We start from the raw sequence: 24,217 nt of genomic DNA on the forward strand, positions 1-24,217 counted from the left end.
AATTTTGGCAAAATAAACTAGCCTGCCACATAATTTTTTTCACTCTGATTTTTGGGGCGTCTTTGAATTCAGGGCTCTGTAGGTTGATCATTTTCATTTCCATCAAACGATGTGGCATCCTTTCGTTCCTAACACATTACCCAGTCTATATCAGTATAGATATCCAGGAGGATTTCTTTTTCCCATTGAGATCTGATGTGTTTTCAAAGTGTTCCTTTAATTTTTTTGAGCAGTTTATTTGACTAATGGTTAAATGAGTTTGATGATCAGAAACATTTTGTGTGACAAACATGCAAAAGAATAAGAAATCAGGAAGGGGGCAAATAGTTTTTCACACCACTGTACCTGATATTCTTAAGAATGGTTGAAACACAACACAAAAATCATCAACAGCTTATTTCGGAATAGCATGGACTTCTGCAGGAACGGCCGGGTGATTAATTTCTACAAAAGCATAAACATACAAACACATACAGTCCATGCATAAAGGTGCATCGACAAAGTATTGAGCAAAGGCTGTGAATACTTATGTACATGTGCTTTCTAAATTTTTTTATTTTTAATAAATTTGCAAAAACCTCAAGTAAACTTTTTTCACGTTGTCATTATGGGGTGTTGTGTGTAGAATTCTGAGGAAAAAAAGAATTGAATCCATTTTGGGATAAGGCTGTAACATAACAAAATGTGGAAAAAGTGATGCGCTGTGAAATATTTTTTCTCATTCTCCTTGTAAAATCAATAGTTTTATTTTCAACACATTTAGGAGATAAACTTCTAAAATATCCAAAGTGAAAACAACACAACTCAGACAGTCTAAAATTGTAATTTTTTAAAAGAGAATACATTTCTTTAGCACAGCATGCCTTGCTTTTGGGAACTTTCACCTTTTCCTCAAATAAAATCTCTAAGGTGTTTACACACAATATGGCACTTAGAGCACAATTATTTTTGTGATAGATAGATAGATAGATAGATAGATAGATAGATAGATAGATAGATAGATAGATAGATAGATAGATAGATGATAGATAGAAATAGATAGAGAACAATGGAATTCAGTTAGCAATTAGATGTTATAAACAACTTAAGCATTCACACTCAATTTATATAACTACTTCCAATTAGATGTTAGTTTGCATTCACACTCTTCATGCCCCTAGATATTTGCCCCAAGATATTTAAATTTCACAGCTACTAATAAACAGCGAAATTATTAATAATATATCAATGCTTTGGTAATACATGGTTGAAACAGTATAAGGGTTTGCTTTTGTTGTGCCTGGAAAAAACTTTAAAGTTGTTTTTTTCTGGAAAGTCAGATACTTTCAATCAATGACCCCATTATAAGCAATAAAGGTCACAAACAAATAAACTACAAATTTCCAATTTGCAGGGTGGAAGAAAAAGATCTATTCTTTTTCATTCAAAATCATCCAAGCTTAAACAAAATACATTTGCCATTAGGTTAATGTCCATGTTACTTTAAAATATGTGTTACTTAACATGTAAAACTGTGTGTGCCTTGGAGCATTTAGTCTGTCCTTTCTAAAATCAAAGTCTTGTGAGGTGTCTTGTAAAATCTGCAGCCCATGGGGTTCCAAGACTGAACTTGAAAATCTCTGACTTACACCACAGAAGGAGGTGTGATTTTAAATTAGTTCACTATTTTAATAACCTCCAGAGGGCAGCAGCTGTTGTTGTGGTGGTTTTGTAGCAGTTCAGAAGAGGTTTACAACGTTGTGAACTACTGTAAGCTCAGTGGCTTAAGGTTCACTGGAATTGGGAGTACAAGTTTAGTTGACAGCTGCGTAATAATGACAGACTGAATCTTGTTTGTACATTACTTTTCAGTTCATTGCAATTGACCTTGTTTGTCTACAACAGTGCAGTTTTTTTTACCAACATATGATAACATGATTTAATGTACAATTTAATTGAGTAGATACTCACTCAGGCAGTAATAAAAGGGAAATGCAAATTCATACTATTTAAAAAAGCATGATCTACAGCAGTGAATTGCAAATTTTCCACAATCAAGGAAAATGTTACCAAATGCATTTCCTGTGAATAAAACAAAACCTGACAATCTTCCAAACATTTTAATATTAACTGAAATTAATGAACACCTCTTTATCAATCACTACAGGCTGTGTTTTTACAGTAAAAATTATGGTGAATAAGATTTTCTGTTATGCAACATAATAAAATGACTAAGATATTTTAATATAGGCCTATTTAAAGTCTAAATTACTTTATTAGCTCTTATACACTAATAATTCAAAACTTTTAATGCAGGCTTTTTTTCTTCACATTCAGACACTTACAATTTCTATCAACAAGAACTTCCCTAATTTACATCAAACAAATCTCAAATTTCTCCTGGGGGAACCAAAAGCCCTAATTGTCTGAGACAAAGTTATTATCCTCTTTATGGATTATAAATTATATTTTGATGAGATTTATTATTGCAAATAATACCTCCTCAACACCCCCTGCCAACTTTTTTTTTAATGACAGCTCCAGTTTAAGGTGACTTTTCAGATGCAACTGAGACAGCTTTAAGTAGCCTTGAATCACAAGTAGGAACAATTGGCCCAAATGTACATCAGTATATTCGAAGCACTGGTCTAAAACTCTGAAACATTTCAATATGACAAAAAATGGAAAACTCATCAGATAAGCATTTATCAATCCACCTACTTTAACTAACTTTTTCCACTGCCTAGTTGTCCACACCCATTATTGCTCATTGTGGACAACTCTAGTTTCATTAAGTAATTTAACCACCTGTCTTTGGGCGGTGGAAAGAAACAAAAGTCTCTGGAACAAACTCCCGCAAGTTCAGATTAAATCTTACCACACAAGGCATTCAGCAAGGGACTGAACAGATCAGTCCCTGTGAGGTGATGATTCTTGCTGTTGTGCAAACATTCCAACAAATAAGCATTTATGTTACAGGGTTTGAAATTACCCCCCAGGAATACAAACTATGGTATGTTTCAAAAAAAGATGAAAACGTGAGTGATGTGTGTAAAGAGATTATTCAAAAACACTTTGTCAATGTAGAACTTAAGAAATGTTAAAAACGAGACAAGACCACTGAGTCAATAAAGCTAGTTTGTTCAGTTATTAGCAAAGATACCCTAATATGTCATTCAGATACTTCTTAAATGTTACGGTTTCTGATTTAATTACAAGGATCAGTAGTTTGTTTCAGAATGTCACAACTCTTTGGATAAAAAAGTAACTACTAGCCTTATCTTAAAATTCACTTTCACTTAATTTTCGCTGGTGTCCTTGGGATCATTTAAATCAAAAGAATTCTTATGGACCTACTTTATCAATTCCTTTGAGAATTTTGAAAGCCTATACTAGGTCCCCATATAGACTAAAAGGGTTTAACTCTCTAAGGCTGTCAGAGTAGTGCAGTAAGGGTGAACAGTGGAAAGTAGAGTACTGGTAGTTTAGAAAATGGGATGTATACTGTATATTTGACTGAAAAAAAAAAAAAAACTGAAATCTTTTCTTATAACAAAATCCTTGGAACACTTTATATTTTCAGTAACTATTACACATTTTCCTTATACAGGGTGGGCCATTTATATGGATACACCTTAATAAAATGGGAATGGCTGGTGATATTAACTTCCTGTTTGTGGCACATTAGTATATGTGAGGGGGAAAACTTTTCAAGATGGGTGGTGACCATGGTGGCCATTTTGAAGTCGGCCATTTTGAATCCAACTTTTGTTTTTTCAATAGGAAGAGGGTCATGTGACACATCAAACTTATTGGGAATTTCACAAGAAAAACAATGGTGTGCTTGGTTTTAACGTAACTTTATTCTTTCATGAGTTATTTACAAGTTTCTGACCACTTATAAAATGTGTTTAATGTGCTGCCCATTGTGTTGGATTGTCAATGCAACCCTCTTCTCCCACTCTTCACACACTGATAGCAACACCGCAGGAGAAATTTTTGTTCAGTGATGAGGCAAATTTTTATGTGAATGGTGAAGTTAACAAACAAAACCACCGCTATTGGTCTGACACTAACCCACATTGGATAGATCCCTCCAAGACTGTTGGAACAAAAAAATTGATGGTATGGTGTGGTATATGGTACAAAGATAGTGGGGCCAGTCTTCATCAATGGAAACCTCAAGGCCACTGGATATGCGAAATTGCTACATGATGGTGCGTTTCCCTCTTTATGCACTGAAGCTGGCACGTTCAGTTTTTCCAGCAAGATGGTGCACCACCACATTATGGGTGTCAGATCCGAGCATTCCTAGATGAACAGTTTCCTGGAAAGTGGATTGGTCGTCGTGGGCCAGTTGAATTACCCCCAAGGTCTCCCGATCTGACCCCCTTAGACTTTTATCTTTGGGGTCATCTGAAGGCAATTGTCTATGCTGTGAAGATACGAGATGTGCAGCACCTGAAACTACGGATACTGTAAGCCTGTGCTAGCATTTCTCCTGCGGTGTTGCTATCAGTGTGTGAAGAGTGGGAGAAGAGGGTTGCATTGACAATCCAACACAATGGGCAGCACATTGAACACATTTTATAAGTGGTCAGAAACTTGTAAATAACTCATGAAAGAATAAAATTACGTTAAAACCAAGCACACCATTGTTTTTCTTGTGAAATTCCCAATAAGATTGATGTGTCACATGACCCTCTTCCTATTGAAAAAACAAAAGTTGGATCCAAAATGGCCGACTTCAAAATGGCCACCATGGTAACCACCCATTTTGAAAAGTTTTCCCCCTCACATATACTAATGTGCCACAAACAGGAAATTAATATCACCAACCATTCCCATTTTATTAAGGTGTATCCATATAAATGGCCCACCCTGTATATCACTTAAATGTGAGCTTTGTTGTCTTTTGCTACCATGATTGCACATTTTTTCTTAAATATATCTTCAAATTGTATATTTTCATCTGATCATTTTTTATCTTTCTAATAAACTAAGGAAATATTTTATACACATTAATAGATTTTCTTGCTGAAATAACATTCAGATTTTTAATTGTGAAAGTAGCTACTTAATGATGAGTACATGCAGTTAAGAAAAGACACAGTGCAATTACCACTGGATTTTCTTCATTTATTTAAAAGTAATTAACAACAAACATTTAAAGCAACTCTCTTTAACAAGATAAGTGTTTTTAATTAAGAGTATTATTAAAGAAATGAAAAAGATTTTGGACTAACAGTAAAAAGTTTTTCAATTTCAAGGCTGAACATTAATTTTGAGCACATCTGGGAACTATAGATCAGCTTATAGTTGAGTTTTATTTAACAGGAAACTTTTGATCTGGTTTCTGTTTTAACTAAGCAGTTTAAAGAAATCTTTGTTTCAGTCAAAATGTGTCCTGCTTTTGTCTCACTGATAACTGTAGAAATATTTCTGTGCTTTGTCTTAAATCATTTTTTCTATAGTAATCTAAATGAACTGTTAATAAAATGCAAAACTTTACCAAAAAACATTCTAAGCTTTACTTTGTCATTTGGTTTCATCCACTGGCCAGTACATCTATCCATAAGAACAGCAGTAATTGTCATAGCATCACAACCACCTTTGTCTGTGTATATCTTTCTCATTTATCTTTCCAAAATAAGCACCTAATAGCTACTCAAAAAGCTGCCAAATCCATCCATCCATTTTCCAACCCGCTGAATCCGAATACAGGGTCACGGGGGTCTGTTGGAGCCAATCCCAGCCAACACAGGGCACAAGGCAGGAACCAATCCTGGGCAGGGTGCCAACCCACCGCAGGACACACACAAACACACCCACACACCACGCACACACTAGGGCCAATTTAGAATCGCCAATCCACCTAACCTGCATGTCTTTGGATTGTGGGAGGAAACCCACGCAGACACGGGGAGAACATGCAAACTCCACGCAGGGAGGACCCAGGAAGCGAGTCCGGGTCTCCTAACTGCGAGGCAGCAGCGCTACCACTGCGCCACCGTGCCGCCCCAGCTGCCAAATCATGTGGCCTAAATAAATTATATTAAAGTGCATAAATTAAAAGGTTTATGGACTGATAATGAAGATTCTTAGATAATCATATGATATGCTTAATCATAAATAATTTATTTGCCTTTATCCTGAATCACTATAAAGCAAAGGTATTTTACATATTTAGTCCCTCCGAATTTTTTTTTTTTTTAGATTGGCTATAATGATGTTTGCCAGTTGAATAATAAAGGGAAAAAAAAAACTACAAGGTATGATGGTGAAAAACATAATGACAGTCTGCAGAATGAGAAATTAAAAAATATGTTGTTTTTTTTACAGTGTGTTTTTGGAGTTTTTATCATTTAAATTTGAATATGTGTTTAAATATTAGTGCTGTGATAAAGGGAACAGGATCTCATGAAACTTAATACACTAAGGGCTTAAAGCTAAAGTAGACTCGATACTCTGAAAATGAATGTTAAACTCATGAAAGCAATCTATCTGGTGATGTGTTACTGGGATCTACAGTAACCATTAGACAAATTAGAAAAGCACAGAAACAATGCATAGACCATGATAAATCTTAACATATATACAGGTATTTACAACATTAAAACACAAACTTTTCTGTAGCAGTAATGTGACTCACTCCCATTGTATAATGCAATACTGTATGATCTTTAAACCTTATGTTGAAGTGCTAGAGGAACAGTTGGCTGCTGGTAAAAGATGTCTATTTGTTTTGCATAAATAGTAAAAATGAACAAAACCTTGCCTGTCTTAGCTTCTGTTAAAAAATTCAATGATTATTTTTAGCAGTTTCATGTTTCTGTCACTAAATACTATGTGACTTAAAAATATTTAAAATATAAAGGCTTTTTTTATTGTTTTTAGTCATGGGTAAAGTTGAAATTCAAGATTTCCCACCAATGTGCTTGACAAGATTAATACCAGAAGGGAAGAAGATCTAAATTTTAAAGGATGGTCAATACGAAAATATCACTGGTGCACTCCAGTGCAAGACTACCTGGCAGACTAGGAGGAACCAAACATTTGATGGCACAGAGTGAAATTTGTTTGGAACAAGAGTGGACTAAAATGAGGATGATAACAGATGATGAATAATTATTCCTAAAAGGTTATTTTTGAGAGACAGGAGATCAGTTTAGCTGGTACAACAATCATCTCCTTGGCCAATGCAATGTATTCAAAGTTTTATTTCTGAACGTGGTATTAAGACTAACATTATTTCTAAAGTAATTGTTTTCTATACACATAGCAAATTTAGCAGCACACCTACTAGATTCTAATATAGGTGTATCTGTTTGAAAAATGTACAATAAAACATTTCAAGAATAATACTTTCAAATATAAATATAACTGGTATAAATATGCATTAATCAGAAATACTCTTAAAAACTTTGGCATGTACTCCTGTTAAGTTGCACATTGTAGTAAGATATAAATGTAGACTCCAAAAATGTTTTAAAGATAAAAAAAAAAAAGTGATTAAAATGTCAATACTAGACAGTATGTTCACAGTAGGAATTCTTATAGAAGTTATTCTCTATATTTATATATATTCTCTATATCTATATCTGCTATAGTGGGCTGCATCAGGAGTGGGCAGGAGGAGGAGTACAGAAAGTTAATCAAAGACTTTGTTAAATGGTGCGACTCAAACCACTTACACCTTAACACCAGCAAGACCAAGGAGCTGGTGGTGGATTTTAGGAGGCCCAGGCCCCTCATGGACCCTGTGATCATCAGAGGTGACTGTGTGCAGAGGGTGCATACCTATAAATATCTGGGAGTGCAGCTGGATGACAAATTGGACTGGACTGCCAATACTGATGCTCTATGTAAGAAAGCTCAGAGCAGAATATACTTTCTGAGAAGGTTGGCATCCTTCAACATCTGCAGTAAGATGCTGCAGATGTTCTACCAGACGGTTGTGGCGAGTGCCCTCTTCTACGCGGTGGTGTGCTGGGGTGGCAGCATAAAGATGAAAGACGCCTCACGCCTGGACAAACTTGTTAAGAAGGCAGGCTCCATTGTAGGATTAAAGTTGGACAGTTTAACATCTGTGGCAGAGCGACGGGCACTAAGCAAACTCCTGTCAATCATGAAGAATCCACTGCATCCACTTAACAGTGTCATCTCCAGACAGAGGAGTAGCTTCAGTGACAGACTTTTGTCACTGTCCTGTTCCACTGACAGACTAAAGAGATCGTTCCTCCCCCACACTATGCGACTTTTCAATTCCACCCGGGGGAGTAAATGCGAACATTAATTTTTATTTTAATTCTTTTCATTTTTATTACTATTTAATTTAATACTGTTTCTTTGTATCAGTATACTGCTGCTGGATTATGTGAATTTCCCCTTGGGATTAATAAAGTATCTATCTATCTATCTATCTAAAGTCAAGCTTTAAAGAATTAACCTTCCAAATAGACGTCATTATAAAATGAAGACAGATTGTTGATGAATCATAACATGCAAAGAAATATTGATGAATTAAAAAAGAAGTAGTACTCACACTTTAAGAGGCTCTATTGTAACAGGTAGGACTCTTCCTCTAGATCCAGTTTCACTTTGGTTGTCAAGATTTGTCTCAAACAGAAGAGAATGAGCCCTTTGGGAGCCCTCTGGGTTGGGCATGGCTGGACCAGGGCTGGTGAGGGCTCTTTGAATCATTATATGAAGTGGCAGCTGTGACATACGTTGCCCAGGCTCAGAAGTTATGTTGTTGAAATCAGACTGGGGCTGAACAGACTGGGACTGAGTACGTGGTGGGGAAGGAGGAGTGTGTGTAGGCAATGGGGGTGAAGGAGAAGGAAGAGGAGGATTCAAGACTGGAACTGGATCATGGATCTCTTCTTGACTCTGAACAGTAATGGTGGTATTCAGTGGAGCTGGCTTGATGACAGGTGTCGTTCTTTTGGGAGGAAGAGGTGGTGATGGCTTGGAAGGCATTAGAGTACCACCACCAACTGCCTGGGTCAATTCCGCTGCAAGATAATGGAAGCAAGATTATGTATGACATATTTTAAAATGAAGAAACTTTCAAGATAAATAGATAAGTCAAATCATAACTTGCATGTAGAGACCAACCAAAATGTTATGTCCTTTTCAGGTGAGAGGCATAAAATAATGAATTTTAGGATTCTGGTCCATTTCTGTTTTGCTAAAATAGGCAAATGAAAGAGTTTACTTTCAGAATTCAGAAGATTGATTTTTACTGAAGTTGTATTTACGGTATATTCTGCTCAAATTGAAAATATCATTGGAGGAAGAAGCTAAAAAAAAATTGACTTTATTTTTTATCTTCTGCGTGGACAAGCATATAATTGTGATTGTCCACACAGAGGATTGTGCTCATTGTTTTTCAAGTTTAATTTCCTCATCAGCTCAGACGGTTACCAGAAAATTTGTGTATGTGAACGTCACTTACCAAAGTAGCACCACATCTAGCTTACTGGTGTGTCTTTGCTGAGGGCAAAACTGCAAACTGGAAGTACAGACACAAGTTCTCATTACGAGTCCTGATCAAAACATTGTCAGGCTGAACATGTTTAAAATACAGTTTCATGGCAAGATTACTTGTTAATCTGCAGTTGTTCTGAACTACCGGTGCAATGACCCACTTTGGGAATTGCCATGTATATTAAAAAGATTATAATAAGATTTAATCCTCAACATTAGTGATCCTAAAATTGATACAGCCGTTAGGATGACTGGGTTTAGAAACTAATGATTCATGAGAATATAAACAGGTAATCCAGGAGATTAGACTATAATATTGAGACAAAAATAAGTGAGCAATAATATGATTTTAGCAAGTTAAAAGGTGGCATTGTTTTTAACTGATAGGTCAACTTAATGTCTACTTTATATAAACAAGGAAAGCGAAAAGAAACAAAATTGCAACATTTTTATTTCAGTTGTCTTGAATGATTTAATATTCTTTTTTATAAAAAAAAAAATGCTAGGATTTATTCCAACAACTTCGTAACTTTGCAAACTTTTCAAAAAAGATGACACAGTTGTGTCCTTGTTGTTTTACTTTTTAAAGTGCCTAATGATAATGTCTCCTGTGTGCTATATGAAATAAAATGACATTGTTTTATGGACTTCAGATACAATAGAACAGTGGTTCTAAAAGTGTCATCCATGGACCACTGGTGGTCTGTGAGCATATGGCAAGTAGTTTGTGGGTTCACCAAGTCATCTTCTTAAAAGAACTTTCTTGCTGTTAAGGCCACATGAAAACTGACCATGGACTGCCCTGTCTGACTTGCTTCCTCTCTCTCTCTTAAAACATGCAGTCTTTTTCCCTTTCAACCTAACTTCAATATGTGGACGCTTTTTTTAATCCAACTTGACGCCCACCTCATGAGCCAAGGAGTTGCTGGGAAGAAGAATGATTAGGCATTATCGTTAAAAAGGAGTCAAAGACATGGAGATGGATCACGATCATCTATTTGTTTCTATGCTTCTCATCTATTGGATTACAAACGTAACAACTGTAAATTACAGTTTTTGTGGATTTATGTGCTTGTCTTGTGCTTGCTTCTCCATAGGATTTTGTCATGGTTGGATGTGTCTTCCGTCTAGGGAGCATTTCCAATCATACTAAATTCTTCATGTAACAACTGTAACCTGGTAGGACAAAACTATACATTTCATTTAGAAGGCTGTTCACAGGGGGGTTTCATTTTAATCATCACAATCATCTACACTTGCTGTACTGGACTGTGTCTTAAGTGTTTATTTATTTATCATATAGTGCCTAGTGTTTCATTCCGTTTCATTTGTTCAGTGTTTGTTAAATAATTATTGAAGCCAGAGGAATCTGGATGGGCTTTTGTGTATACATTGTTGAATTAACTGTTTTTTATCCCCCTTTTTTGTTCAATATACTCTTCTTCCTTTACTCATTTTGTGCCACTTTATTGCTTCTTCTCTGTGTGTGAGTGTGTGCATGAAGGGTCAAGGCTGGATGTGTCCTTGGTGTCCCTAAATAAAATAAACAAATCACCATTTAAAAGTTAGTAAGAATCTGAGCATCTTCTTGACTGCTACAAAGCAGTCGAAGTATTCAATAAAGCTCAGCAGACACTTTTTACTCAGAACAATCCAAATTTATATCAACTGAACTGACATCAGAAAAATCATTGTTAGAGGTTAAAATTATTACCTTGCTACTTTTAAACACCTAGTATTAATGAACAATCATTGTTGAGTATTCTTCTTAATCCTGCTATCTGGAAAGATAAATGTAGGCCATTCATTCATCCTACAAATGTTTTTCTTTGTGTTTTGGTATAGATTTACTGTCACATTCCTCTTTCTTTGTATATAAAAACATTTTTGAGCTGTTTATCTGACAGCTGTGTAAGGTACTATTGAATCTGAAGGATTGCGAAGCTAGGGCAGAGATAACAAGTAGACCTTTGTTTTGGCAAAGTGTAGTGTTTAACACAATTTTAAAACTAAATCTGAACCTCTTGCTTCAACAGCTAGTGATAGTCCATACACATAATCTTTGCAGATGTTTGCTGCTAAGGCTATTTTTCACTGCATTAGTTCCACTTAGTGCCAGTGTGCTTAATGCCTTCCGCCTTTCATTAATTTAAATTCTTTATGCACCTATGAGTTGACCTTTCAAATGTGTTAAACAGGCTGTGTCTCTGAAAAGGAGAAAATTATAATATTATTAGACTTATGTACAAAGCCTACTAAAACCATCTTAATCTGTTAACATTACAATTTTAAATTTAAATTACAGCCTACCCTGAATTTACATTTAATTCTGAAATAGAGGGATTAAGCGGGCTGCCTAATGGAGTGATAAAGTGTGTATTTGTGCATTAGAGGGAGAGCATTAGAGGGGCTGCATATAATCTAGAAAGTGTCAGCATCATTTCAGATCACCTTTTTTCCTAATGTAAAAACACATCCTTAATTTATGGATTCGTTCTTAAATTAGAAGCAAAAGATGCACGGTTTATAATTCTACTTAAGCAAAAATTGTTCTTACTAAACAGATTCCATTTTTTGCATTTGGCTACAACAGTAACTACAGTTAGAATTCTGCTCATTTGTACTTTAAGACCCAATCACTTTTATGTTTCTGGCTTGTTTTCACTTTTGACTGAAGAAGAAAACAAAATTTTGGTCAGTCTCTATTTGCATGCTTGTCAGGCAGGTTTATATCTCGTCTACATGCTAGTGTCACTGCAAACATAGGTAACTCTTTGTTTCTCTATAGTAACAGCTGCCATTTTCAAGACAGAAAAAAGTATAATTTAGTGCCTAATTGTTAGAAGGTTAGGCTGTTAAGCAAAACAAGCAAAATCAAGCAAGCACAATAAAAGTGTTCAAAAAAGTACCTCCACAGAAGACTTTAATTAAATAGCAGATTAAGTAGAAATTATTTTTTCTAAATCCTTACAAATCAAAACCTCATACAATACATATGCAATGAGAAAACAAAGACACACTAACCAAAACACAATTTATTTTACGTAACGTTTTCCGCAGAAAACAATACTGAAACAGACTGTATTTGACTGTCAGTAATGTAAGCATTCAAAAGATTTATAAAATACCTAATTAATGAGGGAAAACTTCATGTTGAAGATAAAATTATCAATAATCTTTCTTTAAAATTTCTATACTTGAAAGGAAAACGTGAAAAGTGTGTGAGTGCAATGCTAATATAAATTAGCTCTTTGTTTAATCTGTGAGGTCCAATACAGTGTTGCAGGATGCAAAGGAGGAACCTACCCTGGAAGTGATGGCAGTAACCTGAAAAGCACACAACTGGACAGATCTGAGATGGCTAATGAGCATTAATGCCTTTGAGACTGTGTATAAAACAGAGTACCCAAAGAAATTCCTCACTGACTAAATGAGAACGTGAAAGCTACATACAGACAGTGGCAAAGCTGAATAAATTAAACTCATGTTATTGGATCTGCAACAGGGAATTATTGACTGCATCAACATGCTTTCATACAGACAAACAAACAGCACTCTGAGATGCAATCTTCACCAGCTGAGAGCTGAACAGCCCTGAAGTATCCAAACTGGCTGAACATGGGGGTTTGTAGAAAAAGAAAAAGGAATTGCCTTTAGCTGATCTCACTAACAAATCATCTGCAATAAACAGTGAAAGCTTATTACAAACTGTCTGTTCTATACAGCAAGATTAAAACACAGAAAAATTATCTTAGGGCAAAATTAACAGCAAAAATGAATTACGGTTTACTTATTTGTTCTGTGTACATAAAAGGATTAGTTTTAGGTAACAGAACATAAACCACACAACCATTTCTTATAAAACCTTAACTCTTTCACAAATTACTAAAGAAAATAAATATACTTAGAATAATTCCTCATATAAATCTTCAAATCTAGGGATAGTTTACTTGTACGTGGAATTCTTTTAAATTAAATACTTCTGTTTTATCATAATTGGTTAATAGCTTTGATCATGAAAAGCATGTTATAACAAAACAGGTTAATATCAATGCATTATCAGGTGATGATGATTTTCATGGATTTGTTGGTGGATTGTCATGCCATTTGTATGTGTTTTCAAGTAACGACTTAAAGGAACATTCCAAGACATTAGTTTGATGGATCACACTGATAAGCAATTACAAACCGGAGAGCATTATTTGATTCAAGTCTCCTCCTATCCTTTTTTTAATCCTCACCTTTTCTTCTTTTTGTCATATTACCTAGCTGACTATCAATATAAGAGTTAATCTAAAAATGACACATTTCTTTACTATAATGTTTCTAGAGGGGTTGTTGGCAGTCAAAACACATTTGTTTTATCTGCCTCATCTTAGGAGCACCCTTAATCTTTGAAGTGAAGGCTCCAATGTTACAATCAAGAGAAGCTATTTCTGTCATGAAAACTTGTAAATGGGGGTGGGGGGGGGGAAACAACAATGAACAATGTTAAGTCTTAATCTCAGTGGGTATGGATCTTCACTGACATATAAGGGAATGATAATAGTATAAAGAAGAAAACTCAAAAGTATCCAAATAAATGCATTTTAGCCTAAGTGTTTTGTTAAGATATTGGCATACAAACTGCATTACAAACTTAAGCTGTTTCCAATGTAGATTTAATTATCCATAAGAAGAAAATATAAAATTTGTCCGAACCAGGGAAACAATGGCCACCCTGTTATTTCCTAAATAGGACTGGGCTTAAATATCTTCAGCATCATGCACCTAAATATTTCTAATCTTGACTTCATCAGGTTGTAGGGAATCTATTTTAGTATATACTGTATGTCATAACAGCAATACTATTATTATTAAATGGATTGAGAAAATCCTGGTAATTTTCAGGAGTACAAAAATGATTTGGCTAATTCATGGAGTGTTCCAATAAGTTTTCAACGCAAAGTTATCATGCAAGCTTTGCAAACATGCTTTCTGCAGTATAGTACAATGCTTCTCTGCAACAATTAGTCCTTAAAATGAAGAAACTGCTGCTTTACTGAACTACCAGGAATACTTCTTTCAAGCAACGGAAAAAATACCTTTAAATAACCTATATTTGGGGGACATTCTAATGTCCAGTGGTAGAGTGTTCCAAACAGGTGCAGAGTAACTAAAAGTTGCTTTGTTTTTTTCTGTTGATAGAGGGGAGGAAAAAAAATATAAAGATTATTCATTACACATCATTCTGTATATGAAGTGGGAATTTAAATGATCAAAGCAGTGGAGAAACTTAACAAAAAAGTTCCTACTTTGAACTAATGAACCTTAAATTTAATTGTGCCCTCTGGTTGTCATTTTATCCATCTACCTTGCTTTTCATATCTTTTACAGTTAAGAGTAAACTAGAGTGCCCAGAGAAATTCCCCACAGATATAAGAACATGCAAACAGCAGCCTGGAATCACACAGTGCTAGCTTCTACCACACAGAACATGTTCATCAAATCAGCATCTGTAATCACTGAAATAAAAATTAACATTAAGCAGAAGATATCAAAAGACAATCCACTTAATTGACCAATTTGGGTTAATACATTTTTGCAGAATGAAAGGCAAAACCAAAATACATTATTACAATATATTCCATTCTCTGCCCAAGAACATAAAATAAAATGCCAGGTGACTTGGTGACTTCAGTGAAATGGATATAGTGCTGCTTGAGATTTTGTAAAGCTACCTGTAGTCATGTAAATGGTGCATGCACTAGTTCCTTGATAATTAAATAGATATAGGTTTATCAGCTTATTTTAGAAAGATAAAGACTAGGTTAAACAGAAAAATATGTAAAATGTAAAAATAAACTTTCAAAAAGCAGTGAAAGTTATGCAAATAATAAACTTAGTAAAACAAAGCAGTATTCTTACAGTTGTATAAACAGAAATCTACTTAGCTGACTTATATGTGACTTTGGTTTAACAATATCAAGTAACACAAACTTAGCTAAAAATTGCACACAGTAAAAACAAACAGAAGAAACAAAATGCACTGTTGTCCTCACCACTTAAATTATCTTTCAAAAAAGTACATGTCACAAGCATACTGTGCACTCATCTGCTGAAAATGAAAAATAAAAAGTTCTTAAAATAGATGTATGTTTTTAACTTTTTTTCCCTTCTTCAAATTATGAAATATGTATACTGGTGTTTGTAATTTTGGCAGATATGAATGGTTCATAAAAGTAATATTATATAAAATTCTATACCAAAACTATGTTAATAAGATGTGAGTAGTGAATTTTATCATCTGAATTGCTACTCTCAAAATATTCAACAATCTCAAAGAGAAAGCACTGATCACTTTAGTGACTTCAAAGTCTGTCATAGAAAAGCATGTACCCTTTTCCATAAATGGGAATAAGAAACGTATCAGTTCTCTCCTCAACAAAGGCTATGCAAATGAACACATGAATGCCACTTTTAGCAAGGCAACAATTTCTCAAGTTGTTCCAAGCGCATCTATACAAATACATGTGTTTTCATGTATGAATGTACAGTGACTATACAAAGTCTTCAACCCTTGGAAATGTTCACACTTTTTTGTTATAAAGAGCAGTCTAAAATAATTACAAATATGCCAGAACTGAGAATTTGCAGCCGGACTTGAAAAGCGCTGTTCAGTCACGATCCTCATGCAACCTGACAGAGAGAGAGACCTGTGTACACAGACTCAAGTCTGTCATGGCTACTAAAAGTCCATCTACTAAATACGGACTTGAAGGGGGAGAATACTTATGAAATGTATGCCACTTTGCAGAGAACTGTTATCACTTTTACATTAAAGACTCTTTCTTTTCTGCTGAACAGTGTTAAAAATGCCAAATCAAGTCCACAGTGATTCAAAACTTCCAAGAGGGCAAATACTTTTTATAGACTCTGTATGTACACGGACACAGATAAAAATATATATAGCTGCATGCTATGTGTCAAAGATGTTTGCTGTCACAACATTAATGTAACAGAATATTGGTAAACACATCAAAACTACTTTACTCAAGAAGAGGTTAGTTTGACTATCATAAATAAGACACACTATAATGAATAAGACACACTATATAATTGCACACTAGTTTGAAGGATCAGGAGAACAAGAGTACTAAAACAATTAAATGTACATAAAACTATTTTTTAACATTTCTTCATTTGCTCATAGAATACAATCTAGTAATGAACTTTTTAACCAGAAATTAACCCATCACCATGACATTACAATATTTCAGGACTGAAACAACATCTACTGCAGAAGAGTTTAAGCCCATACTATTGATTCATCTTCTGGCTAAATAAGGAGTTATAGCCAATATTCTTGTAGAGTATAGCAAGTAATACTTTACATACTGTACACATGACTCACTCAAAACCTATTCTAAGAATCTCCTAATAATAAACTAGGTAGACCTTTCCTTCATGGCCATGACATTTTAATGGAATATAATCTGTTCCACTATATTACTTATATCACTGAGATACAACTCATTTGACTGAATGCAAAACATGGTGTTGCAGAAAACGTCTCTGGGTAAAAGGACACTTACAAAGATGAAAAAGCAAAGCAATGAAGATAGCATTCTATATAACTTAAACAAGAATGAGAAAACTCACCTAGGAGTGCAGGGTTGCTGTTCCGATTAAGAGGCTTGGGAGGTGGGACAGGTGGTAGCTTGGCAGGCGCAGTGGAAGTAGTATTTAAGCTGGTATTGCTAAATGTGTTGTTAGCTACAGTAGGGTTAATGCTAGCAGGAGTGGTGTTGGCAGAAAGAGTCCTTACAGCTTTTCCACCCATACCAACAGTGTTAGTGGCAGCATTCTTTTCAGGATTGAAGTCTTTCATCTGTCCATCACCCCCAGATTCTTGGGAGGAGGCAGCTGCTAACACCAACCATTTTGGAGGATGAATAACCTGCTTGGGTGGCAAAGGTTCTCTCAAAGTATCCAACTTTGGATCCATGTCAGAAAAAGGTCGGCTCCCATTGACATCTGCTTAACAAGACAGTAGCAGAGCAAGAAGACAAAGACATAGCCACATTACACAAAGCACTGAACAAAAACACACTGTCATAGAAGCATTTACAAAGCTGATGTGGATTTTTATTAGATCAGTCATCTATTGTATCACACAAAACTAAAAGAAATCTCTCATGCTAAAGACTGGAACTATAGACAGGAATACGATAAAGTAAGTGGTATATTAAAATTAATATAATATGATGTCCAAAGTGTCATCAACTATTAAATAGAGGTCTCAAGGACAATGTTTTGTATTTAAAAGATAATATAAAGTGATCTAATGCTGCTCAGACAAAAAGCACAATCTGTTAGTGAAAATGCTGCCAAGAAGACACAGGTGTCAGCCTACATTAAAATGCTGCTAGGTAGGCTTTAAATATAAATCCCCATCACAGGTCAAAAACGTCACAACATAGTAAGTGCAAGTTTTTTCCTACATGTATTTGTGACATTTAAGGTGAACACAAAATAAGTAGAAACAAATAAAAGGTTTTATAGTAAGTGGATAATACATTGGCAGACAAAATACTTTTCCTATATATTGGGTTATTACAAAAACTTTCATATGCATTACTACTTAGAAAAATAAAAGAATATATATCATTGCTGTATCATTTAAGCTGAGGCTGAAAATAGTGAAGAGAGAGTCAGCTGATGCATTTTTGTTTCTATTGACATCCCAAACCTGTCTGACAGTGATGTTTTGAAACTTAATCCCTTAAGACTGAATAAGATAGATTGCTGTACTAGACACACCCGGAATTTACTTTTTTTACCTTCTAATGCTTTTGCTAGTTGTGCTTTATACCTATTATTTTCTTAAAAACTGAACATTACGCTAAAATATAATTGCAATGTAACATTACCAAAACTTTTGTTAATCTAACCAAAGTGAGAATGGATTTAAAATTAGCAGTTTTAATTATAGTAGTAAGAATAATCATAATTATGAATATAGCCAAGAGAAGTTATCAGCTGTGTTCCAAAGAAATTCAAAGTAAAAAAAAAAAAAATTAATTGAGAATTGAGCAGGAAAGCAGATGAGAAAAGCAAGACTTGATGCAAAAATAAAAAAGAGAATGGTATGAACAAATGGGACACCAATCTTTTGCTAGACCATTCATGCACATTGTCACTCATACGTAACACAGGACAAATCTGCAATAGACAAATAACTTTGTGTTTAACATGAAGAACGAAAAATAGAATACCATAAGAAAATCCCCCAATCACATCAAGAAAATAGGAAAACTCGACAAAAAAAAAAAAACATAAGGATCAGGATTCAAACCCATAATGCTAGAACTGTGTCAAGAGCACAAAACACTGCACCTTAAATGAAATACACCTATAAAATATTTATGATGAGCTCTTTAAAGTCAGAGTAATGAAAACTGAAAGAGAACAAATTCCTCCACCAAATACTTTTGCTATTGTCCTACTAAAAAGCTAATGTCAGACAAAGGAATACTGCATAGATTAGCACACTGGCTACTTGTTGCTACCTACCCCGGTTCCTTCTCACATCCTCCCTCCGGTCTGCTTCAGAAGCTGATCGTATCTTTTTTATTTCCTCTCCAGAGGGCAGTTTTGGGAAAAGTGCTTTCTTCTCAGTATCTGAAGCAGGGCAACCCACTTTGTCATTTTCCAGAGACTCTGGTTTTTGGAAGTTAGGGAGCTTCACAAATTCAGACTGAGGTCGACTTCGCTTGCCATCCTCTGAGGAAACAGTTTTTGTGACTGCCACTTTATTGTCTGCCTCAGGTAAAGGTTTGATGACTGTAGCCCTCTTCTCTGCTTCAGATAAAGTTTTGCTGAGTACTGCCCTCTTATCTCCTTCAGATGGAGCCTTGCTGAGTGTTGCTTTTTTGTCTCCTTCTGATGGAGGCTTGAGTGTTGCTTTCTTGTCTGCTTCAGATGGAGCTTTGCCGAGGGTTATCCTCTTGTCCTTGTCTTTTTCATAGGACGGTAAAGCAACTGATGCCTTCTTATCTGCCTCAGCAGGTTGGTAATTGAAGCTGATTCTCTTCTCCAGCTCAGAAGGTGCATTTTGTTTCCCATCATCAGCTGATGGTGTCTTATAAAGCATATCCCTTCTTTCCGTCCCTGAAGCAGTATGCCCTAAATCCAACTCCTGTGACCCATTGAATGGTACTGTATGGCCATTCTTCATGTTTGACTGTTTTAAATAGGTTTTGCTCCTCACCCTCTATAATGTAATAGAAAACAAAGAAATAAATATAAATATGGACACATGCAAACATTAAACTCTTCTACTGTTATAAATAGGTTCTTGCTCACTCAGTTGTTAAAAGTATAACTGGACACTGATGACTGTGCTAAGTCCAGAAGAACAAAAAGTGTTATTTTATACAAATTGCATACATTTCTGTGGTTTACCTATTCCATAAATAGCCCGATAAAAATAAAAAAACACTTTTGTTAAAAATCAATTAAGCCTGCTATCAGTTAAGAAATGCAGCAGATTAGGTTTGTTAGTTCTTACTATAGCCATATCATACTACGATTAGAAACAAATTCCAGAAAAAAACTCACTTTAGTGTGGAAATGATTACAAACATATTCATATGTTTGGGACAGAACTGCACAAGTTTATGACGATCTAGATAAAAACAAGCTGGTTAAGTTTGCAGATGATTTTAAATAAGGTAGAGGGGCAAATAATGCCAAATCAGCTGAAGTATTATGGAGAGAAACCCTGAGAGCCTACAGACCTGGACAGATTTGTGGCAGATTAAATGCAATCTAAGTAAATGTAAGTTATTACACATAGGAAGTAGTAAGATTAAATTTGAATACACATACTGAGAACTCTGAAACTGGATAACACACCTTATGAGAAAGCCCTAGGAGTCATATTGATTGAAGAGAAGTGATCAAGATGGCTAATGGGATGCAAGGTTATATGATGCCTCCAAAATTTGGAGTACATATCAAGGAAGATTACACTTAACATTTATAACACCCTAGTGACGCCTCACCTGGAGTACAGTGCTCAGTGGGGGTTTATATATTACAAAAAAAGACATAGTAACACCAGAGAAAGTCCTAAGGAGAGTAACTAGGCTGATTCAAAGACTTAGAACAATAAGCTCTGAAGAAAGATTGAAGAAGCTGAAAACTATAAGGTGACATGACTGAAGTGTTTAAAAATATAGAATTAGTACAATGGATCCTAGCTTTTATTGTGAGATAAATTTTACATAAGAACATGGGAACACAGTAAGAAAGGTCACATTTCGCACAAATGTTCAAAAGTTTTTTCTTCACTCAAGAACCACAGACACATGTAATAAATTGCCAAGCATTATGGCAGGCAGTAGAAATTTAAAAACCTACAAATCTAAACTTTGTCCTTCTGGAGAAACTAAGTGAACAATATTGGCAAGCCTGTTGTGCTGAAAGGCCTGTTCTAGTCATAGTTGTTTTAATATTCTATTGGCAGTAGTAAATGTTTCAAACATCACCTATTTTCTCAAAATCTCTAAATGAGCAAAGTATAAAATGTTGCACATGGAACATCTGAAGATAAACAAGCATTGTCCAAGCTAAGATCAGTACTTCACCACAAGAAAGACACAAAGTTAAAATAAACAAAAAAAAAAAAAAAAAATTAGTCCTTAACATACCAGGAAGGTGGAAACCACTGCTCACTAATAACACACAAGGATTCTCTAAAGGTTTTTTTTAGCATGCACCTGGAAATTCTCAACAGTTCTGAAGCTAAAGATTCACAAACCGATGAGTTAAATGTAGAATTTGTATTCTGAAATAGAATATTTCATGTCTGCGGTAAAGCTAACATTTCATTCCAAAATGAAACTTCACATCAGTTGTCAAGCATGGGGGTGGCATTTATGATATGTTGAGAAAATCTGCTGCATTAAGGCCTGGAAAACTTTGCCATTATTAAAAGAATAATGAATTAAGTTTTCATTCAGGGAATTCATCAGTGGAATGTCCACTAATCTGGCTGAGATTTGAACCTGAAGGTAAAGTGCAACTAGGTTATGCAGGAAAACAATGATCTGAAGCATACGAGTAAATCTATCAGCATGTTATAAAAAAAATAAAAAAATAAAAACCCTGTGGAATTTTAAAATACATATTAACATTTCATTCATTTATTGAGGCAGGGCTGAAAACAATCAGTTCTTGGTTGAAAACCCACATACCCCCCTGAGCTGAATGGACAAAAATTGTGAGAGACTGATGAAAAAGTACATTAAATGTCTGGTTTTGATTACTGGTGGAGAAGTAGTTTTTCAAGTAATTTTTCAAATGAGTAATTTAATGTTGAATAAGTTTCTTTTTTTTAAAAAAAAAGAACACAAGTTTCTTATACCTTCAGTGTCCCTTTGTTAAATACTACATGTATTGGGCAATCTGATAAAAAGTTACTTTACAAAACTGTGTAATGATGCCTAAAATCAGGCTAATACATCTTTATGGCATTGTAATTCTGTGGCAAACTTAAAATAAATGGTTGGTGGTGAAACGAATCTAGGCATGAAAACAGTACATAGATCTACTTGTCAGTGGAAAAACAGTAACATGTTATATAACTTTATATGTTACTGTGGCAAAGATAAAGATCTTAAAGTTGTTGATCAAGTCCGTTCCTGCTTCAGTCATTGTTTGGAGCATAACCGATAATACACTTAAACATTAACACTGAAGAAATTTTCAAAAATAAATTGCTTGATAGCATTCAGGACTTTCTATTTGCACATCAATGATTCTTAAAGCTTGTAGATATGAAATATATTAAAAACACTTCAGAGCATATTAGGGCAAGTTGGTCTTTATGAAGCATTTCTAAACTCTAGAACAGCAGTAAAGAAAGTTAATGGAAATGTTAATACATTTTTAAATGTTTAATATTACTAAATTAAAAATATATTGTACTTGTAATCCCAAACAAATTAGCTACATACTGTATGTTAGGTGATGAAAACAGACAGATTATTTCACCAGTTACTGAAGAAAACAAAATTCAATGATTGAAACAAAGGTATGTCTAAACACCTAATACATCTTTGTTATTTAGAATATCATATTTATACATATTGTATGTATAATACATATACACTCACCAGCCGCTTTATTAGGTACAACTGTTCAAATTCTTGTTATCACAAATATCTAATAAGCCAATCACATGGCAGCAATTCAATGCATTTAGGCATGTAGACATTCTCAAAATGACCAGCTGAAATTTATACCAAGCATCAGAATAGGTAAGAAAGGTGATTTAAGTGACTTTAAATGCTGCATGGTTGTTGGCGACAAACAGGCTGATCTGAGTATTTCAGAAACTGCTGATCTACTGGGATTTTCACACACAACCATCTCTAGGGTTTACCGAGAATGGTCTGAAAAAGGGAAAATATCCAGGGAGTGGCAGCTGTCTGGGCAAAAATGCCTTGTTGATGCCAGAGGTCAGAGAATGGCCAGAATGGTTCAAGAAGATAGAAAGGCAACAGTAACTCAAATAACTCATTACAACCGAAATATGCAGAAGAGGATCTCTGAACACACAATATGTCAAACCTTAAAGCAGATGGGCTACGGCAGCAGGAAACCACACTGGGTGCTACCCCTGTCAGCTAAGAACAGACAACTGAGACTACAATCCACATGAGCTGGCCAAAACTGGACAACAGAAGATTGAAAAAACATTGCTTGGTCTGATAACTCTCGATTTCTGTTGCAACATTCAGAAGGTACTGTCAGAATTTGGCGTAAACAACCTGAAAGCATGAATCCATCCTCCCTCATATCAACAGTTCAGGCTGGTGATGGTGGTGTAATGGTGTGGAGGATATTTTCTTGGCACACTTTGAGTCCCTTACTACTAACTGAGCATTGCTTAAATGCCACAATCTAGCCGAGTATGGTTGCTGACCATGTCCATCCCTTTATGACATCAGTGTACCATCTTCTGATGGCTACTTCCAGCAGGATAACCAGTCATGTTACAAAGCTCACATTAACTCAAACTGGTTAGTTGAACAGGACAATGAGTTCACTCTACTATAATGGCTTCCACAGTCACCAGAGTTCAGTCTAATAGAGTACCTTTGGGATGCGGTGAAGTGAGAGATTCGCAAAATGGATGTGCAGCCGACAAATATGTAGCAATTTTGTGATGCTATCATGGCAATATGGGCCAAATTCCCTGGGGAATGTTTCCAGAGCCTTGTTGAATCAATGGCACAAAGAATTATGGTAGTTCTGAGAACAAAAAGTTCCAACCTTTGTACTAGCAATAGTAAAGTGGCCTGTGAGTATATGTGTGTGTGTATGTGGGGCCGCACGAAGGAGCTGCAGGGACGACCAAAGAATCATTCGTGCCCTATAACCCGGAAGTGCATCATAGGAAGAGTGATGTGCTTCCGGGGTGAAAAGAAGGACTTGTACCTGACCCGGAAGTGATAAAGAATCACGTGGACTGGGGATTGGGAACACTTCCGGGTCAGGGAGGATAAAAGGACTGTGGGAGCTCCCAGACAGCGAGCTGAGCTGAAGGGTGGCAATGCGTCTGGGAGTGGAGGATTGTTTATTATTGTATTTGTGATTGTTTATGAGTATACTGGAGGTGAGGGTGCTTTGTGCACTGTGGCATTTACATAAAGTCATCATTTGGTGTCTTGGACAGGGGTTCAAGGGAGCGATA

The 24,217-nt window shown here is 35.4% G+C and overlaps 1 protein-coding gene across 1 annotated transcript in view; it reads right to left on the bottom strand.

Annotated features, from left to right (window-relative positions):
• Positions 1-24,217, bottom strand: part of phactr4b (phosphatase and actin regulator 4b) — a 66,080-nt gene that overhangs the window by 23,847 nt on the left and 18,016 nt on the right. The window contains 5 exon segments of the mRNA XM_039740355.1: positions 8,525-8,996; positions 14,556-14,648; positions 17,113-17,487; positions 19,027-19,720; positions 19,722-19,726. Of these exon segments, the coding sequence (XP_039596289.1) occupies positions 8,525-8,996; positions 14,556-14,648; positions 17,113-17,487; positions 19,027-19,720; positions 19,722-19,726 (1,639 nt within the window).

This window comes from Polypterus senegalus, chromosome 17, assembly GCF_016835505.1.
Source record: "Polypterus senegalus isolate Bchr_013 chromosome 17, ASM1683550v1, whole genome shotgun sequence".
In the NCBI taxonomy this organism is placed as follows: Eukaryota; Metazoa; Chordata; class Cladistia; order Polypteriformes; family Polypteridae; genus Polypterus; species Polypterus senegalus.